The sequence below is a fragment of the Saccopteryx leptura genome, chromosome X (genome assembly GCF_036850995.1).
Source record: "Saccopteryx leptura isolate mSacLep1 chromosome X, mSacLep1_pri_phased_curated, whole genome shotgun sequence".
In the NCBI taxonomy this organism is placed as follows: domain Eukaryota; kingdom Metazoa; phylum Chordata; class Mammalia; order Chiroptera; family Emballonuridae; genus Saccopteryx; species Saccopteryx leptura.
Window position 1 is genome coordinate 46,984,200 of NC_089516.1, and position 27,553 is coordinate 47,011,752.

Below are 27,553 nucleotides of genomic sequence, written 5' to 3' on the forward strand. Positions count from 1 at the left end.
GCAAATTCTACCAAATATTCAAAGAAGAACTAACTCTTATTCTTTTCAAGCTAATAAAAAATTCAAGAGGAGGGAAGACTTCCAAGCTCATTTTATGAGGCGAGCATAATTCTCATTCCAAAACCAGGCAAAAACACTATAAAGAAAATCAATTATAGGCCAATATCCCTGATGAACTTAGATGCTAAAATTCTCAAGAAAATATTTGCATACCGGATCCAGCAATACATGAAAAAAATACATCTTGATCAAGTGAGATTTATTCTGAGGAGGCAAAACTGGTACAATATTCGTGAATCTATCAATATGATTCATCATATAAACAAAAGGAAGGAGAAAAATCACATAATAATATCAATAGATGCAGAAAAAGCATGTGATAAAATCCAGCACCGATTCATGATCAAAACTCTCAGCAAAGTGGGAATACAGGGAACATACCTCAACATGATAAAGGCCATCTATGACAAACCCACAGCCAACAACATACTTAATGGGCAAAAATTAAAAGCAATCCCCTTAAGATCAGGAACAAGGCAGTGGTGTCCCCTTTCACCAGTCTTATTCAACATGGTTCTGGAAATCTTAGCCACAGCAATTAAACAAAAAGAAGAAATAAAAGGCATCCAAATTGGAAAAGAACAAGTAAAACTGTCATTATTTGCTGATGATATGATACTGTACATAGAAAACTCTAAAGTCTCAGTCAAAAAACTACTGGACCTAATAAATGAATTCAGTAAGGTGGCAGGATATAAAATTCATATTCAGAAATCAGAAGAATTTTATACACCAACAATGAACTCTGTAAAAGAAAAATTAAGAAAACAATCCCATTTACTATTGCAAGAACAACAACAACAAAAATAAAGTAACTAAGAGTAAATTTAACCAAGGAAGTTAAAGACTTGTATTTGGAAAATTATTAAATATTTATAAAAGAAATCAAGGAAGATACAAACAAGTGGAAGCATATACTGTGTTTAAGGGTAGGAAGAATAAACATCATTAAAATATCTATATTACCCAAAGCAATTTAAAAATTCAATGCAATTCCTATTAAAATACCAATAACATACTTTAAAGATATAGAACAAATATTCCAAAAATTTATATGGAACCAAAAAAGAACACGAATAGCCTCAGCAATCTTGAAAAAGAAGAATAAAGTGGGTGGTATCACACTTCCTGATATCAAGTTATACTACAAGACCATTGTACTCAAAACAGCTTGGTACTGGCATAAGAACAGGCATATAGATTAATGGAACAAAACAGAGAACCCAGAAATAAGTCCACATCTTTATGGACATTTGATATTTGACAAAGGAGGTAAGAGCATACAATGGAGTAAAGACAGACTCTTTAACAAATGGTGTTGGGAAAATTGAACAGCTACCAGCAAAAAAAAATGAAACTAGACCACCAACTTATACTATTAACAAAAATAAACTCAAAATGGATAAAATACTTAAATGTAAGTCATAAAATCATAATCATCTTAGAGGAAGACAGGCAGTAAGCTCACCTACCTCTCGCAGCAATATATTTGCTGATTTATCTCCACAGGCAAGTGAAATAAAAGACAGGATGAACAAATGGGATGACATCAAACTGAAAAGCTTTTGCACAGCTAAAGGCAATATGAACAAAATAAAAAGACAAACCACACAATGGGAGAACATATTTGCCAATACATCTGATAAGGGGTTAAAAACCAAAATTTATAAAGAACTTGTAAAACTCAACACCAAAAAGATAAACAATTTAATCAAAAAATGGGCACAAGAAATGAATAGACACTTCTCCATAGAGGACATACAGATGGCCAAAAGGCAGATGAAAAAATGTTGAACATCACTAATCATTAGAGAAATGAAAATGAAAACAACAATGAGATATCACTGCACACCTGTCAGAATGGCGCTTATCAACAAAACAACACAGAATAAGTGCTGGCAAGGGTGTGGAGAAAAGGGAACACTCCTGCACTGCTGGTGGGAATGCAGACTGGTGCAGCCACTGTGGAAAACAGTATGGAGATTCCTCAAAAAATTAAAAATTGAACTGCCTTTTGACCCAGCTATCCAATTTTTAGGAATATATTCTAAGAGTACCAAATCACTGATTCAAAGGAAGAAATGCACCCCCATGTTTATTGCAGCATTGTTTACAATAGCCAAGATATGGAAACATCCCAAGTGTTCGTCAGTGGACAAGTGGATTAAAAAGCTGTGGTACATATAAACAATGGAATACTATGCAGTCATGATAAAGAAGGAAATCTTACCTTTTGCAACAACATGGATGGACCTGGACACTATTATACTAAGTCAAATAAGCCAGGAAGAGAAAGAAAAATATCATATGACCTCAATCATTTGAGGAATCCAATGAACAATGTGAACTAAGGAACAGAATAGAGGCAGAGGTGGGATCAAAGGGACCAGAGAGAAAGCAGACAGAAGGAAAGGGAATGTGAGTATGGGTTGTGAGAAGGGAAAGAGATTGGTAAAATTATATATACATAACACAGCTTTATAGAGAGCAGAATAGCAAATCCTGGAGGGAAGGTGAGAGGGTGTTGGGTGAGGGTGGCAAGGCAGATGTTGAAGGGACCATGGGGGTGGGAGAGATGTATTTGGTGGTACACTTACATAATTTATCTATGTAAACATAATAAATTAAAATCAATAAAAAAGTAGAAAACGAAAAATAAATAAATAAAGTGATGGTGTTCTTAAAATTCATGGAATTCTGGAAGTGAGAAAGAATGTTTTTCATGGCCTGACCTGTGGTGGTGCAGTGGATAAAGCATCGACCTGGAAATGCTGAGGTCGCCGGTTCGAAACCCTGGGCTTGCCTGGTCAAGGCACATATGGGAGTTGATGCTTCCAGTTCCTCCCCCCTGTCTCTCTCTCCTCTCTGTCTCTCTCTGTCTCCTCTCTAAAATGAATAAATTAAAAAAATAAAAGAATGTTTTTCACTATTTTCAGGTTTTATATCTGTCAAAATTCTACTCATCAGCAACCAAAATGCCAACAGCAGATATGTTACATAAACCATGCTACCTCTATATAATAATGTAATGCATTACTTACAAATGGACTCATAGAAGTATATTAAAGCCTGACCTCTGGTGGCGCAGTGGGTAAAAGCATCAACCTGGAACACTGAGGTCGCCGGTTCAAAACCCCGGGCTTTCTTGGTCAAGGCACATATGGGAGTTGATGCTTTCTACTCCTCCCTCCCTTCTCTCTCTCTCTCTCTCTCTCTCTCTCTCTCCTCTCTCTAAAATGAATAAATAAAATCTAAAAATAAATAAATAAAAATAATTTTAAAAAAGAAGTATATTAAATGATATAAGAAAATATTAAAGTTAACTAAGTTAAAAAAAATAAAATCTCTGAACGTGTGCGTGTGCGCGTGCGCATATATGATATGTATGGGTCTGCCTCCAAGGTGTTTCCAAACCCTCTAACCTCAAAAGTTGTCCTTTAATCTAATAGCCAAATAAATAGAATGCCCAAGATTTTATCTTAAACACTTCATATGAAATGTCTAACTAAGTGATCAACTGATTTTTTTTTAAGATTAAGGGGTTGCCTTTGATTCAGGAAATTCAGGACTAAACCAGAATCTGTCCCAGAGCTCTGTACTTGGATCTGTATCTTGTTCAGTGTTTCTGTACTTTTTATCAATGCATGAGATAAATATATGTTTATAAAAGTTGCATATGACAGAAGTTATAATTAATACTCTCAAATTTTAAATATCTCACAGGATGAAACTAAAGCCAAACCCAAGATGCAATGAGTGCTGTCAATATCATGACTGAATAAGGCATCCCTCATTAATGTTGTCCTTCTCAAAAACTATTTGGCATCCACCTACAAACAAAAGTGCCTTTGTTTGACCTGTGGGAGCCAGCATCCTACACCAAGGCAGAAGTCTTACCCACCCACGTATCCAATAATGGGTATACAAACCTTAGTCCTAGCTGTGGACCCTTCAGTGGCCCATGAACTCTCGGCCACATTCCAGGATTCCCTGGAAAACAATCTTAGGGCAAGTACCTGCAGACCAGAGAGCCTTTGTGGAAATCCAGGTTACTAGCAGAGAAATTCCAGCACCCCACTGGAGCAAAATAATAATAATAATAATAATAATAATAATAATAATAATAGAAATCTGGACACATTGAAGAAGGTAAGTAGAGAAGTTCGACTTGACTCACATCATCCCTCTCCCAAAGTGGCACAGCTTAGGGCCAAGAGAGTTCTCGACTTACGATTTTTCCCACAGAAGAAAGTATGTGAGTGAGCATCTGGAGTCCCTACCTGTACCAAGAGACTCAGCCAAAGAGGCTCTTTTCTCTCTTGTGCAATTCAGAGTACTGAATCACTGCAGAACTGGGGGATTGGAAGAAGCAGGGAAAGCAGCACATAGAGCTTTTAAAAGACACTAAAGTGATGTGGATCCTACTAACTGCATTACAGAATGCACCAAGAAGCCTTTCCATGAGCCACCGGAGATGCCTCACCTGCAAATCTCTCCCAAAGACACCCCAACACTCCTTGGGCTTCACCACACATAATATGGCTGGCTCCCTGTGCACCCTCCCAATGATGGCAGCAACAGCGAGATTTGGCATGTGAGCAGAAAGTTGGTCAAAATATGTGGGCAAGAGAGAGACCACAAAACTTAAGTTTTAGTGAAGTCTTGGAAAAACGGAGGGAACGCTAGGTTGTCAGCACTTGGCTTGGTATGTTTCAATATTCGAGAGAAGATATACAAGCTTAAAATCTCTGCCACAAGAGGAAACAAGAAGCATGGAGCAAGTGTAACCATAGAAGGTCTGAGAAACCTTCAGAATCTCTTGCAGGAATAATGGAAGGTATTTCCCACCTGAAGGCAGTTAGTAAAGACTGAAGGAGGAATTGCTACTTTAAATGTAATGACAATAACACAAACTTCAAAGAAAAAAATCAAGAATGTGTGACACCACTAAAGTATCATGATAATAATCCAGTTACCATCCAAAGATATGGGGATCTGCAATTTACCCAATAAATAACTCAGAATACTTCTTTTAGGGAATCTCAATGAGCTACAAGACAACACAGAATGACAATTTAGAGAAAGCAGAAAACAATACATGAACAAAACAAAAATTTTAACAGAGACAGAAATCTTAAAAAAGAATCAAGCAGAAAGTCTCAGAGCATAGAATACAATGAGCATAGAATACTCTCTGCAAGAGAGAGCAGAAAACGGCAAAATGGATCAAACAGAAGAAATAGTCTGAATTAGAATACAAGAACATCCCCCTGCACAAAAATTAATTCAAAATGGATCAAACACTTAAATGTAAGATCTGAAACAATAAATTACATAGAAGAAAACATAGGTACTAAACTCATGGACCTTCGCCATAGAGAACAATTTATGAATTTGACCCCAAAGGCAAGGGAAGTTAAGGCAAAACTGAATGAATGGGACTATGTCAAACTAAAAAGCTTCTGCACATCAAAAGAAACTGACAGCAAAACAAATAGCCAACTAAATGGGAGATGATATTTGCAAACAACTGTTCTGACAAATGGTTAATATACAAAACATACAAAGAACTCACAAAGCTCAGCAACAAACAAGCAAACAATCCAAATAAAAAATAGGGAGAGTACTTGAACAGATAATTCTACAAAGAGACACAAATGGCCTACTGATATATGAAAATATACTTATCTTCACTAGCTATTCTAGAAATAAAAATCAAAACTACAATGAGATACCACTTCACACCTGTTAGATTAGCTATTATCAACAAGACAGGCAATGACAAATGTTGCAGAGGCTGTGGAGAAAAAGGAATCTTTATTCACTCCTGGTCGAAATGTAAACTGGCCATTATGGAAGAAAGTATGATGGTATATCAACAAATTAAGAACTACCATAATACCCAGACATCCTTCTACTGGGTATCTACACCAAAAAAATTGAAAACATTATTACATAAAGACACATGCACCCCTATGTTCATTGCAGCATTATTCACAATGGCCAAGACATAGAAACAACCAAAGTATCCCTCAATAGAGAACCAGATAAAGAAGTTATGGTACATATATACAATGGAATACTACTCAAGCATAAGAAATGATGACGTGGTGACATTTCCAACAACATGGATTGACCTTGACAACATTATACTGAGTGAAATAAGTAAATCAGAAAAAGATAAGAACTATATGATTTCATACATAGGTGGAATATAAAACTGAGACTCATGGACATAGATAAAAGTGAAGTGGTTACCAGGGGGAGAGGGATTTAGGAGTGGGGATGGGGAGAAGGGTTTAAAGAGGGACAAATATATGATGACAGAAAATGATTTGTCTTTGGGTGATGGGTATACAACGAAATCAACAGTTCGAATGCTATAGATGTGTTTACCTGAAACCTATGCACTCATTAATCAATGTCACCCTGTTAAATTTAATTTTCTAAATAAAATCGAAAAAAAAAGGAGACAAGAACCCTGGAATTGCCCAGCTAGAGAAGAAAAGAGAGAGAGAGAAAAGAAAGATTAAATGGGATACCAACCAAAAAAAAATGAATTTGCAAATTATTGATGTCCAGAGGAAAAAAGAGACAGAATGCTTATTTAAAGAAATAATGACTGAAAACTTCCCAAATCTGGGTAGAGATTTGAATATCCACGTTCACAAAGCTCAGAGACAACCAAAGAATCTCAAAAAGATCTTCTCCAAAACACAATATAGTAAAATTGTCAAAAAGAAAAGAAAAGAAATCTTAAAACCATCAAGAGAATGTAAGCTTGTAACTTAAAAAGAAAATCCCATAAGGCTATTAGTGGATTTCTCAGCTATGAAAATGTACAATATACTGATAAAAGTAAGTATACAGTCAAATACAGAAAACTTCAATATTGTAAAATGGTGATTTGTTATCCACTTCAGTTTAGTATAAAGGTTAAAGGACAAGTGTATGAAAACATAACTATAGCTATCATAATTGTTAATGAATACACAACATAAAACTGATGAACTGTGACTTGAAAAGCATTAAAAGCGAGAACAAAAGAGTAGTTTTTGGTGCAATTGAAGTTCAGTACTATCACCAAAAACTAGACTGTTAAATCTATGAGATGTTTTATATAGACCTCATGGTTAACACAAAGCAGAAAGCCTATACAGATTACAAATGATAAAAGAAAGAGAATCAAAGCATATCACAATGCAAAATCATCAGTTCAGAAAAGAAGTGCAAGAGAAGGAAGAAAGGAACAAGGGAACTATAGACATCCAGAAAACAATTAATAAGATAGCATTGGTAAGTCCATACCTATTAATAATTACTCAAAATGTAGATGGATTTAATTCTTCAATCAAAAGACATAGAGTAGCTGGATGAAAAAAAAATGAAGCAAATATATGTTGCCTATAACAGGCTGACTTCAGCTTTAAAGACACACATAAGCTCAAAGTGAAGAGATAGAAAAAAAATTCCATGCATGTAAAAACCAAATAGCAAGGGTAGCTGTACTTATATTGGACAAAACAGACTTTAAGCCAAAAATGGTGACAGGAGACAAAAAAAAAAAGTCATTATGTAATGTTAAAGAGGTCAACACATTAAGAAGATATTATAAATATACATGTACCCATTATCATAACACATAACTATGTTAATAATAACAGATCTGAAGGGAATAATAAACAATAATACAGTAATACCATAAAATTACATACCTCACTTTCAACAACAGACAGATAATTTAGACAGAAAATCAACAAGGAAACATTGGACTTGAACCATACACTAAACCAAATGGACCTAACAAACATTTACAGAATATTTTATTGAACAGCACCAGAATATACACTCGTTTCAAACACATGCAGAAAATTGTCCAAGATAGATCATATAATAGGACACAAAACAAATATCAGCAAATTTAAAAAGATTGGCATCATGTCAAGTACCTTCTTTGGCCACAATGATAGGAAACTAGAAATCAATAACAAGAAAACTTGAAAAATCACAAATGTATGGGAATGAAATAACAACTCCTGAATAACCAATAGGTCAAAGAAAAAAATAAAAGAGGAAATTGAAAAATATTTTGAAACAAATAAAAATGGAAGCACAACATATCAATAATTATGAGATACAGCAAAAACAATTCTGAAAGAAAAGTTTATAGCAATAAATGCCTACATTAACAAAAAAGAAACCTGGCCAGTTGGCTCAGCGGTAGAGCGTCGGCCTGGCGTGCGGGGGACCCGGGTTCGATTCCCGGCCAGGGCACATAGGAGAAGTGCCCATTTGCTTCTCCACCCCCCACCCCCCTCCTTCCTCTCTGTCTCTCTCTTCTCCTCCTGCAGCCAAGGCTCCATTGGAGCAAAGATGGCCCGGGCGCTGGGGATGGCTCCTTGGCCTCTGCCCCAGGCGCTAGAGTGGCTCTGGTCGGGGCAGAGCATCGCCCCCTGGTGGGCAGAGCGTCGCCCCTGGTGGGCAGAGCGTCACCCCTGGTGGGCGTGCCGGGTGGATCCCGGTCCGGGAGTCTGTCTGACTGTCTCTCCCTGTTTCCAGCTTCAGAAAGGAAAAAAAAAAAAAGAAAAAAGAAAGTTTTCAAATAAATGACCTAACTTTATAACTAAAAGAAGTTCAAAAGGAAGAACAAACTAAGCCCAAAATAAGCAGAAGGAAAGGAAATAAAGACTAGAAATAAAGACTAGAGTAGAAATAAATGAAGTAGAGACCAGAAAAACCATAGGAAAGATCAACAAAACTCAGAGCTGGCTTTTGAAAAGATAAATAAAACTGACAAATTTTTAGCTAGGCTAAGAAAAAAGAAGACCCAAATAAATAAAATCAGAAATGAAAGAGACATTAAACACAAAGGATCATAAGAGACTACTTTGAACAATTATATACCAACAAATTGACAACCTGGAAGAAATAGATAAATTCTTAGACACGTACAACCTACCAATTCTGAATCATGAAGAAATAGAAAAGCTAAGCAGATCAATAATGAGTAAAGAGATTAAATCAGTAGTCAAACCTTCACAAAAAAAAGCCCAGGACCAGATGTTTCCCTGATGAATTCTACTAAACATTTAAAGAACTAATGCCAATCCTATTTAAAGTTTTTCCAAAAATTGAAAAGGAGGCAACACTTTCAAATTTATTTCATGAAGCTACCAAAATCAGTAAGAATACTTTGAGAAAAGTATACTACAGGCCAATATCCTTGATAAATATATTATAGATGCAAAAATTCTCAGTAAAATATTAGCAAATTGAATTCGACAATACATTAACATGATCATATGCCATCATCAAGTAATATTTATCCCTGTGATACAAGAATGACTCAACATAAGGAAATCAATAAATGTGGAAGATAAAAATGCAGAAAAGCATTTGATAAAGTACAGCAAACTTTCATGATAAAAAAAAAGTCTCAACAAATTGGAATGGAAGAAATAACTCTCAATTCAATACAGACTATATATAACAACGCTATAGCTAACATTATACTCAACAGTACAAGTTGAAAAGCTTTTTCTCTAAGGTTAGGACCAAGACAAGGATGCCCACTCTCACTGCTCCTATTCAACATAGGACTACTGGAAGTCCTAACCAGAGCAGTCAGGCAAGAAAAAGAAATAAAAGGCATTATAATCAGAAAAGAAGTAAAATTGTCTTTATTTGCAGACTGTATGAGTTCATGTATAGAAAATCCTAAAGACTCCGCCAAAAAACTGTTATAACTAATTGACAAATTTATTAGAGTTTCAGGATACAAAATCAACACACAAAAATCAGTTGCATTTCTATACATTAACAACAAAATACCCAGGAAAAAAGAATCCCACTCACAAAATCATCAAAAACAATAACATACTTAAGAATAAATTTAACCAAATTGATATACAAACTTAATTCCATTCTTATGAAAATTGAGCAAGATTTTTATATAAAAACAGCAAGTGTATTCTAAAATTTTTATGGAGAGCCAAATGAACTAGAATCACTAAAATAATTTTGAAAAAGAAGAAAGTAGGAGAAATCAATCTATCCAGTTTCAAGACATTCCACAGCTATAATAATCAAGACTGTGTGTTATTGACAGGGATATGCACATAAATCAATGAAACAGAATAGAGAACCATATAATCACATGCAAATACAGAAAACTGTTGTTGACAAAGGTGTAAAACCAATTCAATAGAAGGATAGTCTTTTCAACAAATAGTGCTAAAACAATTGGACTTCAATCAGCAAAAATATGAACCTTGACTTAACAACATTTCATACAAAAATTCAAAATGGATCATGGACTCAAATGTAAAATATAAAACTATAAAATGTTTACAGCATAAGAAACCATAAGAGAAAGCCTTTGAGACTTATAGAGTCAGGCAAGGAGTTCTTACACTTGATACTAAAAACATGAACCATAAAAGGAAAAACTGACAAATTGGAGTTTGTCAAAATAACTTTTTTTTTTTTCATTTTTCCAAAGCTGGAAACGGGGAGGCAGTCAGACAGACATGCGCCCAACCGGGATCCACCCGGCATGCCCACCAGGGGGCCATGCTCTGCCCCTCTGGGGCGTTGCTCTGTTGCATCCAGAGCCATTCTAGCGCCTGAGGCAGAGGCCACAGAGCCATCCCCAGCGCCCGGGCCATCTTTGCTCCAATGGAGCCTCGGCTGTGGGAGGGGAAAAGAGAGACAGAGAGGAAGGAGAGGGGGAGGGGTGGAGAAGCAGATGGGCGATTCTCCTGTGTGCCCTGGCCGGGAATCGAACCCAGGACTCCTGCACGCCAGGCCGATGCTCTACTGCTGAGCCAACCGGCCAGGGCAAAATAAAAAACTTTTACTCTGAAAAAAACAATGGTAAGAAGATGAAAGACAAGTTACTGCTTAGGAGAAAATATTTGTAAGCCAAATATCCAACAAAAGACTAGTATCTAAAATGTACAGAGAATTTTCACAATTCAGCAATAAAAAACAAATGCCACCAGACATTTGAATGAGGAAGATATATATACCACTGGCTAATAAGCATATGCTTAACCATCATTGAACTTCCATTATCCTGCTTTTTCCACTAATCTTTAGCAAAACTCCCCAATTCTCCTGAGACCATGCCTGGCCCTTTCTTATCTCCATTTTCTCCTTCTCTAGGTCTAAATCTGCCTTCCCAGATTTGGTCCTCATAGGCTTTCTCTATTTCTCAATTAACACTCCTGTCTACTCCATGCTGTGGACCTTATCTAAGTGTTAGGAGGAAAGCAATCCTGGACCAAATCCGGCCAGCCATTAGGGAGTGAGGCAAGGTGGTAAAGGGAAGAGGGACTTTCAGACATGGGGGTGAGGGGCAAGGGTTGAACACAGCTGGGTTCAAGAGGAGGGATCTTTTTAGTGTTCCTCTCATCAAACCAGAGGTCATCAAGTTCTTTTCCCTCTTCTTTTCAGATCAATAAGAGGAACTGAAGCATGAACTAACTTGAGGTTTTCTATTCCCTAAATAGCAAAGCCTTCTGGTTATTTCACATCCAAAATATGGTCAAATTGAAAGAGGAATGTCTGATTAAGGAGCAAGTCTAATTATTCACTGCGGAGCAGGGGGATATTGGTGTGTGTGTGTGAGAAAGAGGGGTGGGGGAGAGAGAGATCCATTAGGAAAGAGACTCAGAGTTAAAACAGTGGAGGGTGGAGGCCCTCAGGATCCTTTGAAACTCCCAGGTGGAACCCAGGTCGGACGTACATCCTACATGGACTTTTCCTGCCAAGCCAGGATATCCTGTGTTTGTCAAAAGGACTGCACAGGGAAGCCCTGACCATTGTCCTTCCCCAAATCTGTCAGTTAGCCCCTCCCAGCCTGTGGCAACCACCACAGGCAGAGGAAGAGTAACTCTGGAAACGGTGTTATCAGCATCCTCCATGGACTTCCGTACCTCCTTCCCAGCCTCATTAGCCCAAGCTCCTTAGCATCCTCAAACAGAAATCTGGGAGGTTGGAATGGGGTCAACACCCTTAAGCCAACCCCCTTTCTTTTGCCAAGGCCTGCCTCTGCACAGCCCTGAGTGGACAGCTGAAGGCTGCAGCTGAAGTCCTGGGTCCCGATGGAACCTCGACTGGGGATTGAAGTTGCTGCCCTCCTCCCAGGCTGGCTGTCCCTGCTGCTTTGGTTCTCAGCCCTGAGTTGTTCTGTCTCCTCACCAGCTTCTCTTTCTCCTTCTCTAGTTCCCCAAGTCAGAACCAGCAACAATTTTGGAAGGGCTTTCCTCAGCCTTGATAAATGCAATGCCTGCATTGGAACATCTATTTGCAAGAAGTTTTTTAAAGAAGAAATAAGGTAAAATTCTGTTCCTTTAATGTAGAATGTCCAGGAATTTGTTGAAAATGAGACAGGATGTAATTTATGAGTGGTAGCTGAAACAAAGCCATTTAATCATAGCAGTGATTGGTTGAAATTGGGGTGGAGAGAGGGTAAAGTGTGAAGCCAAATTCCAGCCCTAAATGCTAAATCCAAAGGATCCTTTTGAAGTCAGAGTTTAAAGTTTTCTTTTCTATGAATGGAGTAGCCCGGGATTATGACATTAATCAACTCCATTTCTCATAGAAGAAGGAAAATAAAATTTATAGAAAACCTACTATGTGACAGACATTTTCCCGCTATTTTTATTTACTCTTCACAACCAGACTGGGAGTTAGTATTTTTCACTCATTCAGATAGTGAACTGAGACATATCAAGATTAAGTGACTTGACAAGGTGAACATCCAATAGGTCAAGTCTGGGATTCAGGTTTGCTCCAAAGTTTCTGAATCAGTTTTCTGTTTGTGAGATGTTGCCTTGACCAGAGCAAAACCCAAGTTTAGTAAATTGTGATGCAAATGGCTCTCACCAAAGAATGGGATCACACTTTGGAATTCAAACCTGTCAACACACAGTCAATGAGCTTTTACTATAGCCAAGGCCCAGCAGATGCTGTCATAACATTGCTATAACTTTGATCATTGCCCTCTTGGAGTTTAGGAGGAGGGAGCTATGTTACAAGTAGCATAAGACTTGGTGTGATGCAGGCCAGAAGTGAAGTGTAAAGGACCTCTGGGAGTTCGAGGAAGGGGATATTAATTCCACTTGGGATCTGGGGAAAGGCTTCTCCAGGGGAAAGCATTCTGAGCAAGGCCTTAAAGGATGAGCTGAAATTTACTGGGAAGGGAAAGGCTTAGGTAAAAGGATCAGCTTAAACAAAGACCCAGAAGTGTGGGAAGAGGTGAAAAGCATTTAGTGACTGGAGCATGAGGTGTATGTGAAGATGTGGCAGAAGGAGAAGGTTTAAAAGAGTCAGATGGTGCAAGGAGCCTTGATTGTTGTGCCCACAAATTGGGACTTTAACTTGTGGACCAGTGGTTCCCATACTTCAATACCAAAGATCCTTTGTAATAGGCCACTTCTCCTCTGCCCAACTATGAGAACCTATCTCAATGTGTAAGATTTGGTGGCTAAACAAAAGATATTCGTTTAATTTTATTTCCAATCTGTATTAACCAAAGCATATTTGATTATTCAACTAGCTACTAAATAGAAAGAACAAGTAAAAAAAATCAATAAAAAGTGTTGAATTTCTTTTGCAAGATGGTAGATGTTGTATAGAGTGCATGTGGACTTTTCTTATTAGGTTTTTTTTAAAGACATTTAAAAAGTTTAACTCAACCCCCCTCACACACACACACACACACACACACACACACACACACACAAAACACAATTGGGGAAGCTTTATTGCAGGCAATGGTGAGGGAGTTAAGTGTGGTAGAAACAAGATGACACCTTCGTTTCAAAAAGACCTTTTGGAAAGAAGTATACAGGGTAGACTAGTGATGCTCGCAGGGGCTGTCAGACCAGTTCCCTTAGTGCAGAAGAAAGGTTATTGATAGCAAAGCAAGACAGGAAAAGATGTTAGTAGGTTCAGCTAGAGAGTCATTTTATTGACCAACTCTATCAATGTGAGGGGAAGTAAAGGTGGAGATGTCAAAAGTGCTCAAGATTTTCCACCTAAGAAATCATATGGAGAAGATCAAGAGCACAAGTAAAGTGGGGCTGATTCTTTGGAGAAAAGAAGCAGTGAGAATATGGACCAATTTTAATATGGGAGGGAAGGAAATTGAGGAATTCAGGTAAGGAAGAGCTTCAGGTTCACACCCTCCTCCTGATAAGTAAACAAAGGGTATATGAATCCTACAGTTGACTCTTCACAAAATGGTAATAAATGAAGTTTTTCTCATCAGTCAGGTATTAGACGAATTCAAGGAAACATTTCCTAAAATAGATTTGTGTGCCATTCAAGTTCAGGATATTACTTAAGCTCCCTCAGAACTTATTTTCCATGTGTGCCTGAAAGTGGAGTGTGCAAATGCAAGCAGGAAACCACCAGTGAGGCAGGTTGAGGTTTAGAGCTTTCTGTGTTGAAAATGCACATTCCTCATCACAGAAAAAGCAGAGAGACACAGTGAGTGGGTTTGAGGATGTGAACTTTTTTATAGTCCTTTTATCTACATTGCAAATAATTTTTCCTTATTTTCAAAGTAATATCTGTTTATTTTAGAAGTTTTATGTCCTGGATGGCTGTGGAAGTCCCAGGTTTGATTCCCGGTCAAAGCACAAAGGAGAAGCACCCATCTGCTTCTTCACCCCTTCTCTTTCTCTATCTCTCTCTCTTCCCCAACTCCATCCGTGGCTTGAATGGTTCGAACAAGTTGGCCCTAGATACTGAGGATGGCTCCATGGCCTCAATTCAAGTGCTAAAATAGCTCAGTTGCCGAGCAATGTAGCAGCAGCCCCAGATGGGCACAGCATCACCAGGTAGGGTGAATCGCAGTTAGAGTGCATGCAGGAGTCTGTCTCTCTGCCCCCCACCTCTCACTTAATAATAATAAAAAAATAGAATTATCAGGAAATACTGATTAAAGAAAACACAAAATAAAAATCGCATTTAATTCCTCTACCAAGAGATCACCCATTTTTTAAGATTTTGGTGTATATCCTTGCCACCTTTTCTTAAGTATAGGTTAAAATTTTTTTTTTTCTGTATTTTTCTGAAGCCGGAAACAGGGAGAGACAGTCAGACAGACTCCCGCATGCTCCCGACCGGGATCCACCCGGCACGCCCACCAGGAGGCGATGCTCTGCCCCTCCGGGGGTCGCTCTGTTGCAACCAGAGCCACTCTAGCGCCTGGGGCAGAGGCCGAGGAGCCATCCTCAGTGCCTGGGCCATCTTTGCTCCAGTGGAGCCTCGGCTGCGGCTGCGGGAGGGGAAGAGAGAAACAGAGAGGAAGGAGAGGGGGAGGGGTGGAGGGGTGGAGAAGCAGATGGGCGCTTCTCCTGTGTGCCCTGGCCGGGAATCGAACCCGAAACTTCTGCACGCCAGGCCGATGCTCTACCACTGAGCAAACCGGCCAGGGCTAGGTTAAATTTTTTTCAACAAAAGTGATTATATTATGTATACTCTTTTGTGAAACTTTATTAAACAATATATTAAGAACATTTTTGCACATTATTAATTATTCTTCACAATTTAATTTTTAGTGGTTTCATAAAATTCAATTGCATCAATCAAAATTTATTAAACTAATCCACTATTCTAAGACCAGTTTTTTTCTCACTTTTATAAGCAGTGCTATGTTGACCATCCTTGTGGCTAGACTTCTGTACATATCAATAATTAATTCCTATTGCAAACTCCTAAAAGTGGAATTTCAGTGTCAAAAATATAGGATTTTTTGGATTTCTATGTATAGACTGATTATATATAGAAATCTAAAATAAACTGTATTTTTGACCCAGATGATAGATAAATATCCAAATGTAAACCTCTACCTACAGAGCTTACTTTTTGCACAATCACAAATATTTAATATTACTCCTGTTTCAATATGTATTTCTTCAAGGTTGAGAACTCTTTTTCCCCAGGTTTATTGGCCATTTGTATTTCTTCTTTGCTAAATTGTCTACAAGTTCTAATCCTTTGCTTCTAATGGTTCATCTTGTTCTTATTTATCTCCAAACTTTTATCCACTTTGAAAAATGACTATGATGACACCTTGGGAGAAAGCCCATCAAAAACTCTCAGGCATTTGGCTGAAATGTTATAGTCAGGTAAGCATGAATGCCTCATGCTTAGTATTCACTAAGGATTACTTGTGGTTCAGCAACAAATGAATAATGAACTTTCCAGGCTAGCTGGATAGGCTGAAAACACATAATTGGCAAATGAATGTCACCTTTTCTTCTTTCCCTTATCTTTTCCTTGTTGAGAATGTTAATAATGAATCTGATGTTTCCTATTCTCACCCATTGAACTTTGAACATTTGAATGTTTTCAGTATCAATTTTCCCATGCATTCCATATTGACTTTCAAATCTTGAACAAAAAGTTAAGGAAAACTAGAAAAATGAATAAAATTGATTGACATATTTTTCCCACTGAAAGTATACCTATATGTGAAATCTTAAGTGATCACATCAACTGGCAAGATCTATCAGAATCTGATTGATCAGTATTTATATACATGCAGGTAAAAGATGGAAGCAGGAGGGGAAGAGAACCTAGTGGCAGTATTTCTGGTCAGAATCACTCCTAGGAATTCCTGGGCTCTTACTAGGAGGAATACCTTGCTTTACCTTCACTATTGTACCCACGTGGTCTTATATCTCCAACCCCACTGTGAAATTCCTAAAAAAAAAAAAAGTCTAAATACTTCTGAGTAGTAGAAGGCTCAAATTAAAATAGTAAATCATTAGGCTTAATTTTGCCTTCCTTTCTCCTTTGCCCTTGCCTATCTCCTTTATCTCAGAAGATGATAGTAGTTATTTTTCTAATTCACTTTCTCAAATCAATTCAAGGTATTGGGAGCTACAAAGCCCAGAGCTTATGGCAAAATAATCCATCCATCCATGCACCCATCCAGCCACTCACCCAGACATCTTTCCATGCATTCTTTCCCTAACCATAACTCTGTGCATCCTATCCATTTAGCCCTCCATGTATTCCTCTACTCACTTATCTATGTATACATTTAAATACCCATCCATCCATCCACCCAACTAAAATGTATTTGGCACTAACTTAGTGTCAAGCACTCTACAAGGCACTGAGGAGTTTAATTTCTATTGGAAAGACAGAGACATAAACCAGTGGTAATGTGTGAAAATTATAGAAATGGAATATTATTCAGCCATAAAAAGAAAGGAAATTTTACTTTTTTGAGACAGCATGGATGGACTTGAAGAGAATTATGCTAAGTGAAATAAGCCAGTCAGAAAAAGACAGGTACCATATTATTTCACTTATACATAAAATCTAATAAACAAAATAAACCAAAAAAATAGACTCATAGATACGAAAAACAGACTGACAGTTGTCAGCAAGGATGTTGGTTGATAGACTAGGTGAAAAAGGTGAAGAGATTAAGCAGGAAAAAAGTTTCATAAACGCAGACAACAGTGTGGGGGTTGCAAGAGGGAAAGAGGGTGGGTGAGGTAGAAAAGGGCTAAGGTGGATAAATGATGATGGAAGGAGACTTGACTTGTGGTGAACACATGATGCAATTCACAGATAATGTATTATAGAATTTCACACCTGAAACTTATATAATTTTATTAACCAATGTCACTTATAATAAATTTAATTGATTTTTTTAATAGAAAAAAATACACAGGATGTCATGAGAGCATATAAGAGGAAACTTTTATCTCATCTCAGAAATGAGGGAATGAATCAGAAGAGATGATACCTGTCTGGTCTTTAAAGGGTTAGTTACAAATTATCCAGGCAAGAAAGAGGAAGAAAGCGTCTTAGACAAAAGGATCAGAACATAATAAGGTCAGTGGACACTCAGAGGCCCAAACTGATGTAGCTTAGCTAAGATGGTCAGTGGCTTGGTGAGACCAAAGCAAGCCTGTTGGGGAATAGCGAAAGATGGGCCTAGAAAGAGCATTATGAACTGCTCTAAGAAGTATGAACTGTGTCCTGAGAGCTTTGGGAAGATGCTGATGTTTTAAGGGTTCTGTGCAGAGCTGAAAAATGAAGAAGAGAAAAAAGAAGCAAGAAATATTTAGGAACGCTGTCTACAGACTTAGTGTTTGACTGGATGCAAGCATAAGAAGTATACAAGAGAAAAGGGCATTTTATTCTCATTCAGGGCTGTCACTCTCCCACACACACTCACCCTGTCCTCCATCTTGAGAGGTTTAGGTGAGGAGGGTAGTGACTGGACCATACACCCTTTATGCTTCCTTTCAGCTCTGTGAAACTATGATCCTGCTTGTCCGGATTTCAACCCAATGAGGACTTGGCCCGTCTCACTTAAAATATGTCCATGATCTCAGTTCAAAGGAAAGATTAGGATGCTGCCTCTGTTTTGTGATTTTCCAAATTGCAGGATATTAACATATCTTGGAATGAAATAAAAATAGATAAAAGTACATAAATTAATAAAATAATAAAAGTGAATATAGTTCAGTTAATAAAAAGCAGGGTCCATTTTCTCACTGACATTCTTCTAATCATTAAAGTAGGTAAGCAAAGTTTTATTTTTCCATTCAATGCCATAAACTTATTACCATTTTGAATGAGGGAGAAATGTGGCTTGTAAACCTATCTGTCTTCAATTGGTCCTTATGGGACACCTTGAGCCATGGCTAAACATGCACCAGGCATCCATTACACGTCACCTACTAAGGCAGGGCTGTTCTCTCATCAAAGCCTCCTCAGAAGGTAGAAACAGAAGAAAGGACAAGGAGCCCTGAGATCAGCCTCCCTCTGCCACTAATGTCAGTGATTCCTCAGACAAGTAGACTTAAGTTTTCTTATCCTCAAAATGATAGAAAAGGGGGCAAGATCAAAATAATCTTTAAGGACCTGCTGGTTGTAATCCCCAATAGTGTCACCAATCTGTTCCCAAGAGCTAATTCATAAAATGGATGATAGAAGACTAAGTAATAGCAAAATGGTTACAATTGCAAGCTCTGGAGGCTTGAATGTTGCTTCTTTCAATTCTTGGTTGTGTGACTTCAGGCAAATTACTTAATATCTCTATGCCTCAGTTTCTTTATCTGTATAGTTAATAACAGTATCGATTTCACAGGTTCCTTAAAAGGTTTAATTGAATTAATATATTTAAAATATTTAGTAAAATGACTGGCACATGTGTTTTATAAATATGTATTGCTATAAACATGATCTAAGACAACCACCTAGTTGTAAATCCTTAGCCATAGGTCCTTTGTGTGGGGACACATGGAGTGGGGAAAGCTGAACCTCCATGAGAGGAAGTGCTGCAGGAAACAGGGAGTCAGGCCTGCCTCAGAGACCTAGGCCCTTTCTTATCCTCCCAGAAGAAAAAATCATTTACCGTGGTAGTCCTGGAAATTCCAGTAAAATTGACTTATTGCAAGTTCACAGTGTTTTGTCCTTTAAAATAGATTTTCAGCAATGTTCTTGAACGGAATTCCTTGTGCCTAACTCCATGGCCATTTTAATGGTTCTGAATTGTAGAAGGTGCTTAACAACTGTTTCTGCTAGATCCTTTTCTTTGAAAAGCTTGCAGTCTCTCAGGATAAAGTTGTGTCATATAAGTGAGGAAACAAAACAATCAAGGGTTTAGGGCTAATCAAAATGTTAATTCTTCTAAAACTTAAGATGACAATGTTGCCCAATAATACTAAAAAATAAGAATTCAAAGATGCTTATTTAAATTAAATATTTAATGTATCTTATAAGCATAATTTTAGTTTTTAATATAACCCTCAATTATTAATAATAGTGAAGGTAAATATTACCTTAGTAATTTTTCATGCATAAATCATGAAAAAGATTTACTATGGAAAAAGACATTTCCATCAGGAAAGATTTAACACTCTTTCCTGATGGAAATGTCTACATATAGTTGGAGAAATGACTGAAGAAAAGGGTCAAGGTGGAATTTAGGATGGTAATAGTCCAGTGCCTCTCCCTTAGGAAGTGCTAAAGACTGACCAGGCCATTGTGTGGAATTACATACCTCCTAGATTCCAGATACTGTTGAATTTGGTGACCGTTTCAAATTCCCTGTAACTTGGTTGGTACTAATGACTTAAATCTTTGGACTTAAAGCAAAATTTATGTGGCTGCTTGGGTTTGGATATGGAGAGTCAGTAGTCTCCCCAGTTCAGGCCTCTTTAAGAACTGTACTTCCAAGACCTAGCTATGCTCAGAAAGTGGAACCAGTTGTTTCTGCAACCAGTATAGGGAAAGAGAAAGATCATGGACTTTTTTGACAGAGCACACTAGGTTTGCACTCCTGTTTAGCAACATATTGTCTGACTTTAGGCAAGGAACTTGAATTCTATAAGCTTCAGTTCCTGCATCTGTAAAGTGGAGATGGTGTGTTAGAAGAATAAAAGGTACCAGCATGTGTAAAGCTGCCGTCTTTACATGGAGAAATTCAGAGCCATGGCTAGTACCTCTGTGCTAGTAATATCAAGAAGATAAAGTTTTGTCTGGCATGCACCTCCTTCACCTATTCCAACATCATATATACTGGTCACAAAAATTAGGGGATATTTCAAAATGAATATGAAGTGATAAAAAAAGAAACATCTTATTTTTTAATTAAACAAGAACATCAGAAAAGCAAACGACAAGTCAAAGAAAGTTGTTTGATTATTCAAATGAGATGCAAAATCAACTTTTATTTCATTGGTGAAAAGGCATTATGCAAAAGGCTGTAAGTACTGGAGTATCTGCATGTTCCCTGATCCCCTAATTTTTTTTTTGTATTTTTCCGAAGTTGGAAACGGGGAGGCAGTCAGACAGACTCCTGCATGCGTCCGACCGGGATCCACCCGGCATGCCCACCAAGGGGCGATGCTCTGCCCATCTGGGGCATCGCTCTGCTGCAATCAGAGCCATTTTAGTGCCTGAGGCAGAGGCCACAGAGCCATCCTCAGTGCCCGGGCCAACTTTGCTCCAATGGAGCCTTGGCTGCGGGAGTGGAAGAGAGAGACAGAGAGGAAGGAGAGGGAGAGGGGTGAAGAAGCAGATGGGCGCTTCTCCTGTGTGCCCTGGCTGGGAATCGAACCCGGGACTCCCACACACCAGGCCAATGTTCTACCACTGAGCCAACCGGCCAGGGCCCTGATCCCCAAATTTTTGTGAGCAGTGTATATACTTCTCTAAGTTTGAGGAAACAAAAATAGTCCTCTCACAAAGAGTTTAGAGTACCTCAGTCTAAAAATGAGAAATGGGTCAGAGGAGATGTTGTCCCCTGTCTTGCTGCCCCCCAAAGCTCTGCTGGCTTCTGGATCTGGCTGTGTTTTGACTAGTCCCTGCTTGGCCTCTTCTTCATCCCTCCATCTCCCAGGTGGATTCTAAAAGGGTTCTTCTTCCAGGTTTGACAACTGGCTGGCCTCTCATCCTGAACTTCCTCTGGACTACTTGCCTTCTTACCCTGCAAATTACTCAGATGATTCCAAAACCTGGCGCCCAGTGGAGATCTCAAGGCTGGTCAGCAAACACCAGAATGAAATCTCGGACAGGAGAATCTGTGCCTCTGCAGCACTCCCAAAGACCTGCAGCATTGAGCGTGTCCTGAGGAAAACAGTAAGGTTCCAAAAATGGTTGCAGGCCAAACGCCTCACACCAGACCTGGTGCAGGTAAGTGTGCTGGTCATGTGGCTGCAGACAAAAAGGAAATATGGGGGAAGTATCTATTCCCATCTCACATCTCATTCTGGAGGAAAGGAGTTGTGATCTATCTAAAGTAAGACAAAACAATGTCATAAAACAGAGTGACTTGTGATAAGAAAGGAACTAAACAAAATTTAGTCATAAGGACCCTACCCATTGTCATCCTCCATTCTCTCTGATGAGACCTGCAGCAAATATTTGGGGAGAAGTACTTAGCTTCCACTTCTAGCCTGAGGATCTGACAGGATGAACTTCACCATTCTTCTCCCCTGACAGGGCTTAACTCACCTATAACCTTCTTGGGGGGGGGGGCTTTTGTTACCCTTCATATACACCCTGTTTCACCATCCAGAGAGTCCACTTTGAAAATCAGATCCCTCATTGATCTCCCACTGTAAAGAAAAACAAAGCCTCAGTTATTACAGAAGTGGAGTCTGGTAATACAGCTCCCTCTTTCCACCTGCCAACCCGTTCCCATGAAAGGGTCACCCATAGAAGTTCAACACATTGGCAGTGTTGTCATATATTGCATTGGTCCTCTCCTGCACTACTGTTTGTAATGTCACCCTTCTTCACCCAGACCAGCACAGCCTTGTACCTTCCCACACATCCCACTGCATCATCTAAGGCAGTAGATGTACCCCTGAAGACTGAGGAGAATTATCTTCAAAAAAGATGGGAAGGAAGAGCTCACCCAACTACCCTGCCATGATGAGGCTAAAGGAATTGAACTTGCCCCCTTAAGAGGGGATGCTAAGGCTGCTTCTCACACTTCCCAGGCCATTTACCCCTTCACGTTGGCACCTAAGGCTGCCTGGGTGACTTCCGTGCATTCAGAACTTCCTTTGGCCCCTTTGAGAGCAAAGAAGAACCACTAATGCCTGGATATCTCATTCAGGTGACAAGACCATCTGGCTTTGCTCTTAGATTCTGTGGAAACTGCTTTGAAATCAGGACTAAAGTTGCTGCTTACATGGTCATCATCCAACTTTGAGCTTTCCAGTGTAGTTCTTTTGGTCTCCGTACTCTGTGAATCTTAGTGGCATGGCGTAGCAAGAGAATGAGCCAGGGAAAGCCTAGTTATCCCAGGGTATAAAGGTGGCAGGATCCAACATAGGGATCTAGAAGATGTTCTAGGACACAGGAAATGAAATATCAGGTAAGAAGGACCCCATGAGGGGCTGCTCAACATTAGACAGAAACAAAGGACAGACACCAGAGTTTAAACCATGGTTCACACTGTAGGTATAAGTCCATGTTCCTTTCTTTTTGTGCCTGTAGACAAGGTCTCCAGTGCTGGCCTGATTACCTTCCATCTGCCATTCTCAGGCTGGCCTCACTGTTATAGGGGCATAAGAAGAACCAATATGAGACCTCTTCTGCTTTGCCTCAAATATGTCTTCAAGAACAAATGGAAGGCCCCAAGAAATGCAAAACAAGATACATAGAGAAGTGTTTCAGAACCCCTTGAAAATTCCATCACATCTTTCCACTCCCATTGTTGTCAGGTCCCAGTGCTGAGGAGAACAGTTTTCCCCAAGCACTGGTTCCGGAACACCTCCTCCTGAGATATGGAACATAACAAAGGACAGAACTTCCCGGTGTGCAAGATACACTTGAAATTCCACATAAAGTAGATCAGCTAGCCTTAGGCTTTGAACTAAAGAAAACTCTCTCATTCCCTCATTTCTAGACACATCAATACAGTAGGGATTATTCCAAGGTCCTGGCAAATCCAAAGCAACCTTTCACAGGCATCTAGTGTCACCTGCCTTAATGACTATAGACATTGTGACACAGGCAAAAGATCCCTGGGGCTTAGAAACTGTAGTTGAGTCCTGCCTCTGCTATCAAAAACTGTATCAGAACGAGAAGAAGCAGAGACCCAGGAAGTGTAGAGAGCTTCCAGATCCTGCTCATCTGTTTGACAAGTTTCCACAAGTGTGCTACATCTTACAAAATTAATCAAACACAAGCTTCTCCGTTAGAAGCATGGGCCAGTAGTGAAGACAGAAAAAAACACAAACCAATAGAAACTAATGTAGTGGATATTATGATGACTCTTTGTATGGGAAAAAAGGATAGACTGTTGACTTGGGTCCTTTATCTACTGACTGACCAATTGACCTTGCATTTAAGCCCAAGCTTCCCTACTCTGCTCAGACATCCCTACTGTAAGAATAGATTGTGAGGAAAGCTTCTGGATGCTTTCCCAGCTCTGATGTTCTTTTACTTGATATGACTCTGCTTCACTTATTTAACAAATATTGATTGAATGCCTACTATGACCAGACACTGCATTGGGTACTTGGATTTCCTGTTTCTCAAAAGGCAGTGAATAATGCCTGTTCTACCTGATTCATTCATCCTAATGAGCTTTTAGAGATGATGATGCTTTAGAAAAAGTCCATAGCCATAGAAATGCAGGGCACAGTGTTATTGTAATAAGAGGGACTCATTCTTCAGTTTGTTGTGCTAAAACTTTCTCTTACCAACTTTGTTATCTTGTATTAACAGCAACTAAACAAGCTTTCCTTATTTCTGTCAAAAATGCATCAATCAACAACACCTTGTTAAAACACAGGCAAAGCCATAACCATTTTCACTTTTTTTGCCCTTTCTTAATCCATCTTTTCATCCCCACGAGAGATTTTTCATTTTATTATAAAAAATAGAAAAATATCAACAATCACTTTATAAATTCTGGATAAACCCCATTAGTCTTCCATTCACCAAGCTCAAGGTCATTGCTATCCCATTTTGACACCATCTCCTTTTTCTCCTGTCCTCCTTTCTAGAGACTCTTGGCCCTTAAGATTCCACAGCATGACCAAGGTGCTCTGTACCCTTTCCTTCCTAGGCTTCACCCAAACTCCTTCCCTTTCCTTCTTAACAAAAGTGACCTAGCCCTGGCCGGTTGGCTCAGCGGTAGAGCGTCGGCCTGGTGTGTGGGGGACCCGGGTTCGATTCCCGGCCAGGGCACATAGGAGAAGCGCCCATTTGCTTCTCCACCCCCCCTCCTTCCTCTCTGTCTCTCTCTTCCCCTCCCGCAGCCAAGGCTCCATTGGAGCAAAGATGGCCCAGGCGCTGGGGATAGCTCCTTGGCCTCTGCCCCAGGCGCTAGAGTGGCTCTGGTCGCAGCAGTGCGACGCCCCGGAGGGGCAGAGCATCGCCCCCTGGTGGGCAGAGCCTCGCCCCTGGTGGGCGTGCCGGGTGGATCCTGGTCGGACGCATGCGGGAGTCTGTCTGACTGTCTCTCCCCGTTTCCAGCTTCAGAAAAATACAAAAAAAAAAGAAAAAAAGAAAAAAAAGTGACCTATCAGATTATTTCAAATAGATCCACCATCAACAAAGGTGGGAGAAAAAAAACTCACTTATCTACCCAAGAGTGTTGAAAACAGGTGTTCAAACAAACACTTACATGTGAATATTTATAAAGGCACTATTCATAATAATCAAAAGCTGGAAACAACCCAAATGTCTACCAAATAATGAATGGATAAACAAAATATGTTATATCCATACAATGGAATACTATCCAGTCATAAAAAGGAATGAAGTAGTAATTTAAGCTACAACATGGATTAACTTTGAAAAAAATATATAAATAAAAGAAGCCAAACACAAAAGGACAAATATTATATAATTCCATTTTTTAAGAAATATCCAATATTGGCAAATCCATAGAGACAAAAATCAGATTAGTAGTTGCTAGGGGCTGAGGGAAATAAAGAATTAGGAGTGACTGCTTAATAGGTACAGGGTTTCTTTTGGGGATGATGAAAAAATTCTGGAGTTAGTGGTGATAGTTGCACTGCCCTATGAGTATCCTAAAAGCCACTGAACTGTCCACTTTAAAATAGTTAAGATGGTGAATTTTATATTATGTGAATTGTACCTCAATTTAAAAAATAAAGAACAAGCCATTTTAAAATTATTTCTTATTCTATTCCCTTAGAGCCCTGAGAGGTGATGGACAACTAATCTAATAATTTAATTCATGTCAGGATTTTTACATCCAGCACCATATCACTGTTAGCACTCTGAGAAACTATTTGCCTATAAAACCAATATTGTAATGCTCTCACTAGTCCATCTCCATCTCATGACTATCTCAGACAATCTTAATACATCCTTGCATTCTTCCCCCACAAATCCAGATGTGGCTGTTTCTTAATAATGTTTTAAGCAAGCAGCCTTTGTCATGATCTCAGATGGAATATGAGTTGAAATTTATTTCTAAGTTACCATTCATTTCAGATTTGGCTGAACATGAATTCTATTTTCTGGTTTGAAAATTATGATAATCTATTTATATGGGAGTTTCAGGAACCAACTGGAGAGCTATTATAGAATGAGCAGTAGAGAGACTTGTCTCATCTCTCAACTCATACCAAATGACCCTGTGCTTATCTTTTGGGCCAGCTCCAGGGACTCTCTTAGCACATGACTTAAGTAGGTTTTCCCTGATTTTCTCAAAGGCCACTTTCCAACAGGGATCTAGGCTAGAGCCCTCAAGTGTGCGTATCTGCATGTGTGTTGGTGTGTGTTTGCGTGAAGAAACCACAAGTTTTGCTCAAAGAAGAAGAAAGGAAGAGAAGAGAGGGGAAACAAAAAATAAATAAAGAAAAGAAAATTGAAGGCAGGAGGGATCTGACAGGAGCAGAAGCCTCAGGACCTTGACTGTCAGTTCTGCTTATGAATAAATAAAGTCGACTTAGATAAAAAGCCCCAGCTGTCACCATTAGAGGCTGAACCAGGAAGTCTGTGGTTCCCCTCCTGCAGGGCCAAAGCTTTGTATTAAGGACAATTTCTTGAGCCTCAGGCAGTACACTGAAGCAAGGGGCTACCAAGGAATCAGGGTCAGCAATTAGCAAGAGGGTGAAACAACACAATGTATGTGTATGCATCCTCTTGCCCTTCTATGTGTGTGTCAGTGTGTGTGTGCATGCATGCAGCACTTGTGCTAATAAAACCGTAACTTTTATCATATAGAAGCTGCATAAAAGCTGCACTGTTCAGATGGTAATATTTTAGAGCTCAAATTACTAGTCTACAAACAGAACCACAGCCAAGAACACCACCCAGTTTATCATGATGTGCTTGTTCTAAAAACCACAAAGAAGGTTTCCTCTGCTATTTTGCCAAGTGTAAAGAGGCAACTACCCTCAGTAACATGTGGCTAATTAGAGGGAAACACATATCCTCCATGTGTCTCTCTCCCATCTCAACTACCAGACACTTCTGACATTGTTCTAAACATAAACCCTGTTTCTTCCTCAAGTGAGAATGAATTTGATAGGCATGGAATCTTTGCTCCCATTAGATGGTGGTATAGATTGTTCAGACAGCTGTAAACAAATAAGAATGGCTCATAATTTTACTTCCTCAGTCTCAATTTTGTGTTTAAATAGAATAAGGGAAATAAGCTAATTAATCAAAATGCACATAAACAATTTAATCAGAATATAGGTTTAGAGATAAATACTAAACAAATACAATTCACTTTTGTTTAAATTTAATTCAAAAATATTTAAGGGGTATTTGCAGGACCTATATTAAGCTCCAGAAGAGTATAAAGGTACCAAGACAAGGTCCTTGCTCTCTGGGAGATGACATCCTAGTGGGAAAGAAGGTCATATTCAACCTATTCTGATACAAGACAGGTTATGATAAAGTGTTCAAATGACAAAGAAAATCTTCTATTGGAATCACAGCTGATTTTCAGACAATATTTTCATCTCTCACAGACTACCAAGTCAAGGACTTAAAGTTG

The 27,553-nt window shown here is 38.9% G+C and overlaps 1 protein-coding gene across 2 annotated transcripts in view; it reads left to right on the top strand.

Annotated features, from left to right (window-relative positions):
• The first annotated feature begins 12,125 nt into the window (after positions 1-12,125).
• Positions 12,126-27,553, top strand: part of DIPK2B (divergent protein kinase domain 2B) — a 58,910-nt gene continuing 43,482 nt past the window's right edge. For both annotated transcript variants that reach the window (XM_066357209.1, XM_066357210.1), the window contains exons 1-2: positions 12,126-12,400; positions 21,480-21,744. In XM_066357209.1, coding sequence (XP_066213306.1) covers positions 12,168-12,400; positions 21,480-21,744 — 498 coding nt within the window. In that variant the 5' untranslated portion in view covers positions 12,126-12,167. The remainder of the gene's footprint in view (positions 12,401-21,479; positions 21,745-27,553) is intronic.